General features: G+C 40.3%; 1 protein-coding gene across 2 annotated transcripts in view; it reads left to right on the forward strand.

Annotated features, from left to right (window-relative positions):
• The first annotated feature begins 12,422 nt into the window (after positions 1-12,422).
• Positions 12,423-13,871, forward strand: part of LOC116050146 — a 7,276-nt gene continuing 5,827 nt past the window's right edge. Inside the window, exons 1-2 of one of the 2 annotated variants that reach the window (XM_031300181.2) lie at positions 12,423-12,459; positions 13,118-13,165. In XM_031300181.2, the coding sequence (XP_031156041.1) occupies positions 12,430-12,459; positions 13,118-13,165 (78 nt within the window). In that variant the 5' untranslated portion in view covers positions 12,423-12,429. Of the gene's footprint in view, positions 12,460-12,772; positions 13,020-13,117; positions 13,166-13,871 lie in introns of those variants that run through there. The other variant, XR_004105026.1, reaches the window with a different exon arrangement.

Genomic DNA, 13,871 nt, shown 5'->3' on the forward strand with positions numbered 1-13,871 from the left:
AGCCTTTGTGTGGTGGCAGTAGTGTATTGTTAGGTTTTACTCCTTTTTCTGGAAAAGGAGTGTTTATCTTGTGCTTGGTTGTGATCCCGTTCTGGTTTTGTCGCTCTCTAACGTGGTTGTTTTGTTTCTCCATAGATCGGCCTCTGCATGCACCGTGGCATGCTAGCCTTTGTTTGTGGTTTTCCCCTCAGCTGTCGTGGAGCGGGGTTGATCATTACCACTTATTTGTTTAATACATTTAACATCTTTTTGTAACAGTCACCTCAATCAACATCAATGGCTACTCTCTGGTTCATAGGGTCGTAACATATTTTGGGGATCCTGCGGGATCAGAACGAGTTTGAAAATTGTTTTTGTTTTTGTTATACCAAGCGCTTGTGTTAGCGCTCCGGTGTCCCTGCGGTGGTGAGTATTAGTGTGGGTGTCGTTGCCTGGTTTTTATTGATGACCAAAGTCCAGCACGCCTCAGAAGATATATAGGTAAAGTTTGGATTAAGTAGGGTCTGGGGAAGTTATTTTTATAAAGCCGGACATGTGTGACATCCTGCATTAGTGCCATTACTTGTAGCTGCTTGGAACGTTGTGAGTTACCGTAATTGTGGCCGGGTTAGCCTGGTTAGCTGTTGAGTAGGCTGGTTGGCTATTAGTGTTTGTTAGCCTTGGTTGGCTAATGTGAGTCCGTGTACGCTGTGGTTTGGGATTTTTTGCGGCTTTGTAGTGAACATGGCTGATGAAAATTGTGATCTGTTTGTAGCTGCTCCCACATGGGATCACCTAGATTAAGGTGACCAGATTTCTGAGACAACATCCGGGGAAATTTTCAGCTCAGAAGCGTAAATACCTCCAAAACAGGTAATATTTTTATCTTTGAACTTAAAACGGGGACACTGTCCCAGAGGCGTCACTAGACCTAGAGCTGCAATGGGGCACAAGCCCCCCTAGGGGGGTCCATGGGCCAACCCGTTCTCATTCCGAACTCGTAAAATAAGGACGTTTGGACAGTGGCTGTCAGCGTCTGATGTGACGAAAAAGGCGTCTTTCAGTGTATTTGTGTAACGCACTGGGGAGAGCAGCAGTTAGATAGGATTTAGCGAGTAGTATGTAAGGGCGAATTTCCGCGTATGGTGGTTGGTTGGGGTGGTGGAAGGGTCAAACAAACACAGGACTTTAAACGCTATTATTAAAATATTACATGTTTTTGGCAAAAAATATTCCCCAAAATTATGAACATGCTTATTTTTCTTAAAGTAAGTGCTGTAGTACAACTAGCAGGAGACAAGTTATATTTGAGGTAAGTTTGTGGACACTACCTTATTTAATCAGCAGGTAACCTAAGCCTACCGTTAGCTAGTAGCTGGTTTAAACATGTTTGAAATGCTGACACCTAAACGGTCTAACGTATGGTCACTGGAAAGGATTAAATTAATAAATATTTGTGTTGGGTGTTGTAGTTTGTAGACGGTCCCTAAGGTGTTGTAGTTTGTATACAGTCCCTAAGCACTCGTCCTACTGCCATCTCACCGCCGGCTGCTCGTAGAGACCAATGTTATTTCTCCAGGTTGGAGGATGGCTCGTTTTGATGAAAATTAGTTTGTAGCTCGTTGTTTACCTCACTACGGTAGGAAAGATGCGTCGTTTGTGATTTAATATTTCGCTGTAGAGTAATTGATCCCGGAAGTTTGAATCTGTGAATATCTTTCTAACTTCACTGAAGTTGAGCTCTGAGCAGCGCTTGCTCTGGTCTGTCAGTCACAGTGAAAACCGGGGACATTTCCAGGGACAACTTCCGCCGGGGACAGGTCACTGAAACTGGGGACGTCTGGTCACCCTAAGCTAGACAAATGTAGGAAGTCTGATTTGTTTGCTCTTGCTGCACATTATGGCATTCCTGTCGTGACCACTCTTCTTAGAGAGGAGTTGAAAGCTGTGGTTGCAGGCTGTTTAGTCAGCCAGGTATGCTAATGTTGCCAAACTCAGATAGCGTTTCTGCTGTGGGTTTGGTGAGTGGGGGCGCAGCAGCTCAGGTTGGTGGGGGTGCGTCGTAGCCGTCTGGTTCTGCTATTACACCTGGTGTAGTGAAGTTAGGGGATAAATCCTTTACTTTGCCAAAGTTTGATCCATTTGCTGGGGAGTCTCTCGCTGGATATGAAGCGTGATTAAAGGTGCGGTTGGCCAGTCTTCAGTTGATGAGAGAGATAGAGAGGAGCATGTGCTCCAGCGGGATAAGGAGGAGCGCGAGCTCCAGGGGGAGTTGGAGCTTAAGAAAATAAAGGCCGACACTGCTGTTAACATGCGTCAGTTGGAAATGCAGGCCAACGGTGGCCCTCCTACAGCTGGTGTGAGGTCTTCCGAGCACTCCACTCCCCCTTTTGATGTGAGTAAAAATATTTCTCTGGTTCCTGTGTTCCGTGACTCTGAAGTTGAGTCTACACTTTGGTGCATTTGAACGTATCGCTAACGCTCTGCACTGGCCACCAGACGTGTGGGCTATAGGCCTACTATTGCAATGTAAGTTAACTGGTAAGGCACAAGAGGCTTGCGCTTCACTGTCAGTTGAGGACAGTCTAGTATATGAGAAGGTTAAAGGTGCTATTCTGCGGGTGTATGAGTTGGTACCCAAAGCTTACAGGCAGTGTTTTCGCAGTCTTAGAAAGGCCTCAGGTCAGTCATTTTCAGATCTTGCAAGAGAAAAAGGGATTCTGTTTGACCGGTGGCGTGCTGCGTGTAAGACTTTGTTTCTTTGCGTGAGCTCATGTTTCTTGAGGAATTTAAGAACTGTGTACCTGAGCGCACTGCCATTTACTTACTTATTACCACTATGCAGCAGGCTGCCTCGTTGGCGGATGAGTTTGCTCTAACTCATAGAATGGTGTTCACCAAGATGGATGTGCCTTCCTTTTTTAGTCCTCCTGAGTTGGGTGTTACGCCTGGGGTGCATGTTAGCTCTAAGATAAAGATGCTCCTTTTCTGTAGCAGTCCTGTTACGTTTTCCTGTTGTTGGGGTGGACTTCATAATGGGTAATGATATCGCTGGGGGAAAAGTGTATCCTACCCCTGAAGTTGTAGATAACCCCATTTCTGAGTCCAAGGCTGATGTAGCTCAGCAGCATCCTCATGTGTTCCCCGCTAGCTATTTGACGCGTGCTCAAGCATGTAAGCAGGCTGAAAATGTTGATTTGTCTGACTCATTGTTTGCCTCTGTTTTGTCAAGGGATAGGTTGCTTCCTGTGGATGAGGTGGTGAACGGCGTTCCAGAGTGTGCGACGGAGCCAGCCACTGAACCCTCTGGACCCTTTCTGCTTATTCGTGATGCACTTATTAATGCACAACAAAGTGACACCTCCTTAGAAAAGTGTTTGGCCGTTGCTTGTGATCATTGTGGTGAGAAACAATCGTGTCTTTTATTCATTATTATTTGTTTAATAAATTCGACATATTTTTTTAACAATCGCCTCCCACCCTTCTTGAATTTCTTAACATCAATGGTTACTCTCTGGTTCATAGGGTCATAACACTAACGCTAAATGCTTTTGGAATTTTTTTTCATGGATATTAGCATTTCAGGGATAAATCTCAATGTAAATGTGGCCGGTTAGCTCAGTTGGTAGAGCGGGCGAGGTTTATTCCTCGACGCAGAAAGTCCAGGGTTCAAATCTGACCTGTGACGGTTTTCCTGCATGTCTTCCCCCTCCCTCTCCCCTGTTCTGTCCAATAAAGGTAGAAATGCCCAAAAAAAATTAAATAAAAAAAAATCTCAATGTAAACGAAATGGTACTGTCCCGTTGCTGTCTCACTGCATTTCAGTGCTCAATTGAGCCCATTAGACTGTGCCTGACTAGCGGAGCTCCTCTTCAGAGAAATCTATAAACAAATTACAATTAGCTCTGCTTTTACCAGCTGCAACAGTAATGTTGTCACATTAATGCATCAATAATAATATAGATTATTTTTAAATGGGCCATTCTGCATAATGAGTACTTGGACTTTTAGTAGGCTACTTAAAGTATATTCTGATGCTAATACTTCATTAAGTTTTGTACTCTAGTCAAATTTGAATGCAGGAATTTTACCTCCAACAAATTATTTCCACACTGTGATATTGCTACTTTTACTTAAGTAAAATATTTGTGTCTTTCTTCCACCACTGCACCACCAATGTAGCTGCATTGTGTCAACCCACTTCCTGTCTTTTACCCCAACAGAACTGTTCCTTAATTCCAGTTTCTCTCTCCTGCCACCATTCCCATTGCCATGAGAACCAAGATACAGAAGGTTCTGGAGCAACCGTTTTCAGTGAAGAGCATGCCAAAACAAAACAGATATGTTGATCAACGTTGATTATTATTAAAACATTAGATGCAGCTTTGTAAGGCATATTTGGGGAGAGATGTTGTAAGACTGTGTAGATTCTAACCAAGTCCAGAGGCCTGTACTACGAAGCAAGATTTGGCGTTAACGAGCTAACTTCAGGCTCAACCCAGGGTTTTCTGTACTACGAAGGTGGATCACTTGTGTTCGGGTTCAATCGCCGTGGTAACTTATGCTCAACGCCTAACCTGGTCGGGAGCAGGTTAAGTTGGAGATCAGAGATCAACCGGTATAAAAGCACCGCCCACTGACCAATCAATACTCGACTGATAACGGCGTCACCGTTCTTAGAAGATCAGCTGGAGCTCGGTGGAGAGAGAGAGAGATGTGCGCTCATAAAACTTAAAACATTTAGAGACCGACAACCCCGTTAACATTCCCTGATGGGTATATTTATGAAAGATATAGATTTGAAGCAGAGGGAATTACTTATAGGCTATTTGTTGGCTTCTTTAGCCGTGTGTTGCCAATGCGCACATCGGTTTAAATTATGTTTTTATGTTGTTTTTTTTTATTTTCTCTCACGATCGCGTACCACTGCTGGGGTTGCAACTGAAATAAAAGCCTAAAGCAATGACAGTTTATGGAAAGCAAAAGTGTAATTATGGTCAGATCTTGTGCCTGACTGATGGGGAAGTGACCAGTTTAGTCTAATGTATTGTAGTGGGTGTACTGTACTGTATATTGGCCAGAATCTGCCTTTGGGAGAGGAGGGGGGCATATCATAGTGGGGGGTCTGGGTGTCCTCCCCCAGGGAAGTTTTAAGCATCAACGACTTCATTTCCTGCATTCCGATACACTTTTATGCAACAATTTATGGTGAAATACCTCCATTGAGCCTATGTGAAGAATAAAGCACAGATGACAATTCAAAATATATCAAACATATAATGGAAAGTATGTTGTTACGTGTCATTGTGCATTTTTAAGTGAGTATATGGAAATCCTGGAGCTTACTATCACGTAGACTACACCACTGGATATTGATAAGCTAAACGTTGTGATTTACGCATAACAGCGTCAGCTTATTTGCCAGCTTTCCTTCCTGCATTTTGCCTGTAAAACCGTGTCTGTGTTCTTCATATTTATGTAGAATTATAGTTTGCTCTTCTTATATAAAATATGCAGCTCTGGTAGATGTTTGCGATTGGTCGTGGTGCGCAAACACCGCCTCTTTTATGTGAATGCGCACGCCGCTGGATTGGGAAACCCTGGGTTGATTGAACTAGTTGATAACCAGCGTCGTGATACAGGTTATGTGGGACCGCGGTTGTTAGGTTAGGTGAAGCCGGATAACTGAAAGAAATCCAGGACATGTTGATCTTGATTCGTAGTACAGGCCTCTGGTGTCCTGTCTGGCTTTTGTTGAGTTTACACAAAAAACACACACACACACACACACACACACACAGTGCTTGTCCTACAAATATCTCCTTTTCTGTTATCAGCCATACTTCCAGACCCAGGAAGATGAAACTGCCAACCCTGTGACTCTTGCCATGCCTGCCTTGCCCAAACTATGGCATCTGCTGACACCAGTCTGAGACTGCTATACTCCCAGTACTAGACACCTGTTAGCACGCTACCTGCTAGAGAGACTGTGAGTGGCCTCATCCTCCCTATAGGCTTTCTTTTCATAAGGTTTGATGGAACAGTGTATAATACACCATCTGTTAATTAAAGTCTGATTTCTCCGTTACTGTTTTCATCTGCTACCTGGTGGTATGTGGCTACTCAAACTTCTGCGTAAGCTATGAAGGCTATGAAGGACCAACCAGTGGTTCTGTTACCAGGACAAATGTCTCACAGGCTTCTGCTGTCTGCTCCAGAGCACATTCTGAGACTGACAATTAAACACATGCTCAAAAGAAATTTACAGCGACATGTGGACTGAACGCCTTTGTTGAAATAGATAGAACAATGCCTACACACACACACACACACACACACACCATTGCTGTGATGACAACTGAACTCAATAGATTTCTATGATCTCAGTCAGTGTTAACTTCTAACAGAAGATTAAGAGGCATATTTAGCATTTTCTTTTCATATTTGTTATGCTTTCAGTGTGCATTGGAAGCAGTTATGAAAGGTTATTTTCACTCAGGTAAAGGGGTATTAAAAAACAGTCAAATGATTTTAATATCGTCACCCTAACTTTTTTCACTTTAACTCTTTCCTTTCTGTTAACAAAAGACCTGTACAGATTGTACTTTGTATTGAATTAAATGTCTTGATTAGTCAAACCATTTTCATCTGTGTTACTTGGTAAAGCATTGAATGACATCACAGTATACTGTCACTACTTCCACCACACAATGACATATAGATCAATAGTTAAATTTTAAGTTTTTTTATTTCTCAAACCTAATAATTGTGAATAAATTGTGAATAAGTACTGTGTAGCTGATGCAATGATGAAAACAGGTTGTACAAACATGTTGTATAAGTGCTCTTTGGAAACACCACAGTGAATACTTAACCTTTTATTAAAATTTTTCCTTTACGTTATAAACCTGCTGTTTTTATAAAATGAAATGAGATCTCGATCCATGATGAAGAAGGTAGTTGTTTCCCCATTATGTCCAGTGATCTGAAATCCAGCGTTGCCGCATGAATGACATGAGTACCTCATGCGTTTGTAGGTAGAACACAAGATTACTCAGCAAAAAAGATCCTATTTTTGATGTTTTCTTCATAAAAACTATTGTTGTTTCACTAGCAGTGAAAGAAGTAACCAGATATCTTAGTCTAGTAAAAGTACAAATAGTATGTTACAAGAAAAGTACAGAAAGATCAGCATCAAAATATACTTAAAGCCCATGTTGCAGGGTTTATTTTCTAATGAATTTGCGCAATTTGCGTGTTGGTAATAAACATTTCAACTGTTACCCAACAACATCAAATACAATGGATATCACAAAACGGAATAAAATACGAAAAAGTAGTACTATTTTACAGCGGTTTGCAATGATTCTCTTTTTCCCCACAATGCATTACATTACGTCACATTGGGGAGACGACAGACGAAAGCCCCGTCTCTGTTCACTGTTTATGGTCTCGGTCTCTGCCACTGGTGTTTCAAAATATGGCTTTTGGTCTCAACCGAGTCCATGTGTCTTTATTATGTGTATAATAATATTGGAGGGAAAGTGAAACACAACTTGGACGGGGATGCTGTTCGGCTTTTCACAAGTTTAGACAGCTAGCTACGCCGACGTTTGCTAACGTTAGCACAACAGCGTTAGCCTAGACTGCAAGCTAGGTAAATATTACGACTGCCTTCGGAGTTTCCTATATCTGCGTCCATGTTGTCAACATAAGACGTGTTGCGTTAGTGCTCCTTTTGTACCATAATGTTATTGAATGAAATGTTAAGCTTCGCTCCTACGAGATGGGTGGGTTTTTGTTACATACAAAGCTAACTGGCTATAGTTAGCCTGTATGCTAGCAGAATTAGCTAACGTTGCGTAACCAGCCAGCAACTTCGGCAATCGGCATTAGTTTCGGTGAGCTAACCACGACAGTATTGTCGCCCACAATCAACCTCTGCTGCTAAAAGTGGCATGTTGTGAAATAGTGATGTTTGAAATAGTGACGCTTGTGGATGTGTTAGCTGTCGTGATTAGCTCGCCGAAACTACTGCCGAAGCTGCTGGCTGGCTACGCAACGTTAGCTAATTCCGCTAGCACAGGCTAACTATAGCCAGTTAACTTTGTGTGTAACGTAGCTACCTAACAAAAATCCACCCATTTCGTAGGAGCGAAGCTTAACATTTCATTCAATACAATTATGGTACAAAAGGAGCACTAACGCCAAATGTCTTATGTTGACAACGTGGACGCAGATATAGGAAACAACGAAGGCAGTCGTAATATTTACCTAGCCGTCTTGGCTAATGCTGTTATGCTAACGTTAGCAAAACGTCGGCGTAGCGTTAGCTAGCTAGCTGTCTAAACTTGTGAAAAGCCGAACACTAGGCAAATATGTTGTTACTGGAGCTAGTAGGGTCCATCAAAACGTGAGATATCTAATCGAAAATGTGTTTACAACGTCGGGGGATTTCACAGGTGAGACTGACTGGCAGGTTAGCCCATAGCTAACATGATGCCTTCTATTTCTAGATCTAGATAAGTTTACCAGTACTTATCTGAACTAACGACATGATCACTGTCACTAGATATAAAGAAAACATTGACTTTCACTCGGTGCTATTCACTGACAGTAAAAACACCTCTTCCTCATCCCAGTCAGTCACCATAGTTCTAGTACCAGACTGAGGCACGTCTCCCCAACATGACGTCATCACCGAATTGCGTTAAAAAACCCACTAAACGACTAAAAAGGCGAAAACTGGCCTTTAACACTATTTGGAGACATTTTTAACAATGATATAAAATGTTGAGTGCTTTATGTACTCATTAATCAACAGTGGTGGTTAACCTGCAACATGGGCTTTAAAGTACCAAAGGTGAAAATATTAATTTTGCACGGCCCTTTTCAGAGTAATGTAGGCAATATTGTTGGACTATAATTATTGATGCATTCATCTGTTTATAACTTTAATGTCACACTTGGGGCTAATTGTAATGTAGTAACTAAATGTATCAAATGAATGTAGTGGAGTATAAGATAAAATATTTTCCTCTGAAATGTAGCTAGTGGAGTATACGTATAAAGTAACAAAAAAGGAAATACTCAAGTACAAGTACCTCAAAATTGTTCTTGAGTGAAATGTACTTTGTTAAATACCACCGCTAGCTACCGTTACAACATTAAATTATGCATTGATGCCTAAAGGCTATTCCTACTGGCAGGCATGACTTTAACATTGAATTTAAGTAACGTTAGCTACACAAGACAAATAGCTTCACGTTAGTTAATCCTAGAGCCAATTTGTTTACATAGAGAATGACCACTGACCTATGATGTTGCTGATTAATGTTAGCTAACGTTAGGTAACTGGCAAGATAGTCTATATCCTTTGCGTTCTACTTCCGGGATTGCTCCGGTGCTGCAGGAAATTCCACCGGATGCATGTATTTTCCGTTTCCTTCCACTTTCTTTGTGTTGGAATTTTAAATTCGGTGGATTTTTGAGGACTATGTTTAACTGCTCCTCAGATCTCTGGAGGGTAAATTGAGACAGCTAGCTAGACTATCTGTCTAATCTGAGTTTTCTCTCGCACGACTATTTTGCAGTGGCTATGTGCGGAGTTTAGCACTGCCCATGACAATTCTGATTGGTTTAAAGAAAATGCCATAACAAGTTATTTTTTACTATAATGCCAGTAATCTTGTAATGTAACAAGTTACATTTTAAAGTAAAGTGTATGATACGTTTCATAATGACTTTGCGAATGACCAATACACGTACAACCCATAATTTACACAATTTGAAAAAGAAAAAAGTATTTTTTAGTTGAGTAACTTCCACTGAAGTCATGAGCTGCCTTTAAAGCTCTTCAAACCCTGTAAATCATTCCTCTTGACTCAGACAGTCTCTGGGGAGCTGGACAGTGCAAGTGATGTAGTGTTTAGTTAAAATTCACTTGTGCAGTGAGTCGTAAATACATGAACGGGGGGATGTCTAGTAATTCATTGACAGGAGAAACATACACATGGTTTAACTGTCCCAGTCAATTCTCTGGAGATGAGCACGGGGAGATGAGTTCAAAGGTCAAATGAGTGGTAGTGACCTCAAATTGACACCTATCTAGAGATTGGCACTCCACGTCGCAAGTACTGCACTTTGGTGAAATACTCTCTCTGGCATCAGTGTTCATCAGTGCACCTAGAATGGAGCAGCCAGGAACCTTGTACTAAAAAAAAAAAAAAACAGTCCTCAAACAGGGATTTGAACATTCAGCCCTGTCTTTTTCTTTAGCCATTCTTCAATTCCTCAAACTCTTAATCATGAACCAACCCATTAATTATTAAACTGAATTTTGTAAAAAATGTATATTAAATAATGCACAAGACATCCACTGTGGAGTCTTTTTTTAACATTATAGCCATGGTATTTGGGGCTTGGATATTACACTCTTAGCATTGAAACAAGCAGATAATATTCATTATGTGATAGCATGCACTCTAGGTTGTTAGTTGTAGTTAAAAGCCATCTTCACCTATTCCTCAGTGTTAACTCTGATGTATAAATTTAAAAACCTTGACCGTTCAGGCTACCAGAGTCAGTAGGAGACTGGTAAGTTGATTTCCCTATACTGATGAGCGAATAGTAGTCATAAGATGACTGCAGAGATGGTCATTTTAGCTTGTGTTTATCTTCACCTTTTCCTCTGTGTTATCTGATGTTTACATCATACAACTTGAGCCAGCTGGCTAGCTAGCCCAGGCTAGCAGAGTCGGCAGGAGACTGGCAATTTGATTTTCTGATCCTGATTAGTGATTCATAGTCACATGCCATCACTGTCCAAAGTCAACCATATAAAGCCAAACTATTTCCTCACTCTCGGGTGAAAACCTTTTATGTCCGTTTCTTTCTTTTTTTCGGGAAAGAAATGAAAAAAAGGCTAATTTTAAAACATTTTATTGAACCTCAGACAAAGTCAAACTATTATGCTTTCCCTGTATTTTTGGTCATATCTATAATGTTACAATGTCGGATTTTCATGTTAAACGTGGCCAAAGCTTTAATGTGAGGTAAACGCATTTTAGAGAAATCCCTGTGAGCAAAAACCTCAGATTTCCCAATGTTCTGAATGTTCTACTCTCAGCTCCGTGTCACGTCACACAGAGCTGTTTTTCTATGATTGGTCACCTTTCCAGGCAGGCCACTGAAGCAATTTTTTTAGGATAACGTTAATGCAATATTTACATTCTCACAAGTAGCTACATGCTAACGTTGGATAGCTGTAATCTTGGCTGCCAAGGATGGTCATTTCTCACCAGTTTGGGGTCAAATTACTGCTGGAACATGTCCAGATGTGTAGTTTTTAGTTTAAAAGCCTTTATTAGTGATTCTTCCCGGTACAAAGTCATGCTATATGCTCCGTTGCAGTCAGTCTGTCTGTTTTTTTTAACATTAAATCATGTAAACATGTTCTAGTAATATCGCAAAATACAAGTATGTATCTGCAAACAGTACTGTATATAATAGGTCGCCTTTAAATATTTGTAAAGCCACAGACGGATATGAAGGGTGACTAATAGCATGGATTTATTAAAATAATTAAATGACAAATATGGAGATATGAAGTTTCTGCCCAACAGCGGCGATTTGTAAAATTAACAATTCAGCATACAATTTGCAGAGCTGATGGAAAGGCAACTGGAAAGTTTCTGTGCCTTCCAATGGCTGACAATTCGGACCAATCATTTAATGTTCAAGAACACCACTGTGTATGCCTTTTACGGGTAATCCTAATTATTCACCCGTGAGAAAAATAGGACTGACTTTCAGATGCATTATCCTATCAACCAAGATGCTTTGAAAATCATAAACCACCTCCCCGAGAGTAAATTATTAACACCCAAACATATGGAAGTAAACCTGTGCCATCGGATTTTGAATTCGAATTTTTAGCACTGAATTATTTTACATCGAATTTTTAACACTGAATTTTTTTTTGCATCTAAATCAGACTTTGAATTTTAAAAGCCATCGAATGTCTAGCACTGAATTCTTTTTGCCTATGACATTTTTTTTCAATGTTTAAAAAAATTCAATGTAAAAAAAAGTTGATGTCTCAAAAAATTCAGTGTAAAAAAATTTGATGTAAAAAAATTTGATGTAAAAAAATTCAGTGTAAAAAAAATTCGACATCTCAAAAGATTCAGTGTAAAAAAATTCAATGTCTCAAAAAAATTCAGTGTAAAAAAATTAAACGTCTCAAAAAATTCAGTGTAAAAATATTCAAAGTCAACATCAAGGAGAAGCAATCGATCCCTGTATCAAATCATCCAACATCCAGCCAATCAAGTTACGCTCCATTGGTCATGTGACGCCGAAACAGGAAGGCGGTGAAGTTCAGGCAGGTGAGTTCTCTATATACAGTCTATGGGTGAGCCCTGGTCAGAGCTCATGTCAAGGCTCAGCATGGCTCAGAACACAAATGATGGCGCTTCGGTGAGTGTACTCTTTATTTACCTTTTGTGTTCGTAAAAGTCAGTATTAGTTACCGGACACGTTGCACATTAACAGAATGTGTTGAACAATGTCTACAGGGAAATTTTAATGAGGCGGCGTTCGTTAAAAGTGTGTTAGCTATTAGCCAGCGTTATGTTAGCTAGCTAACTTTACGTTAGCTATTAGCTAACTTTATATTAGCATGGTTTACTGTTGGTAACGTTACTCACAGTTCTGTGGCAACGTATGATCTGACTGACAAGAATTGTCTGACTACAGTACATTTAACAGCTGGTCAGTTACGACCAAATAGTACAAATGGACAGCCGATAATATAACTGTCACCAAACTCCTATAATGCTTATTAAAGTCTAGTAACATTTAGCTGTTTAAAACATAATTTTGTGCTGCTGGTTTGTAATATTTGTCCTGTATTTGTGATGACAGGATAGTCAGGCTGATGACATTGTGCAGTCAGCCAGGCGCTTATTGCATTTAATCAGTTCGTCTGAAAGACAACGGGGTGCAGCCAGTGGTGGAGTAACAAATCAAGTTTTGAGGTTTAGTATTAAACTTTAGTTCATGTACTATGGCTTATTTATCTATACATTGCAGATGTATTGATGATTAATACATATTCTTGGATACAATCCTGCAGAGAACAGAGGCATACGGAGAGACCATCACTTCAAATGGAAATGACCAGGTAAAGACTTAAGGGAGATGTTTGCTATTTTAAATGCAAGCCCTATGCATACACATTTTGACATGCTGCTGATTTGTACAGGCAAAATTCTGCTTAGACATTCAAATCTAAGTTAGTAAACTCTGGAAGAAAGCATCCGATGTTTTGTGACTATTCAGTAAAATATATAAAGGCCTGTTTCACTTAAGGCTAATGTGAAATTTGTTTATGAAAAGAAAAAAATATAAAATGGGATTTGAAGGTCTAAATGATTGCCTATTGCACTTTATTGGAAACTGACTATTGAGGGTATGCAATACAGTGCCAAGGTTTTCTATTTTCATCTATGTCATGTAAGACGATGTTCAAATACGCCTTTCGCAATAACGTCCTCCTTTAATTAGAAAAAAGTTAACAGATGATGTGGTAGTTAATGTTTTTACACTCTTATTTTCTATAGGTCCTTTCCAGGTGTTTTCACCAAGGCCAGAGGGAAGAGGCGCTTTCCTGCAGCAAATCTTGTTCCTGTCAAGAGACTTAAACCACTTGATGTGGCTTTCTATTTGTTGCCAAAGCAGTGTGAAAAAACCCCAAAAGAGCAGGAGCAAATAGTCCATATGCATGCAGGATTGGGCCGTAGGACTGCTCATCTAGATGAAAGCACTACCCATGAAGAGGTAATAACAAGAAATTTGTTGTTTAGGCTAGCTGTATTGTATGTTGTATT

This window comes from Sander lucioperca, chromosome 19, assembly GCF_008315115.2.
Source record: "Sander lucioperca isolate FBNREF2018 chromosome 19, SLUC_FBN_1.2, whole genome shotgun sequence".
Taxonomy (NCBI): Eukaryota; Metazoa; Chordata; class Actinopteri; order Perciformes; family Percidae; genus Sander; species Sander lucioperca.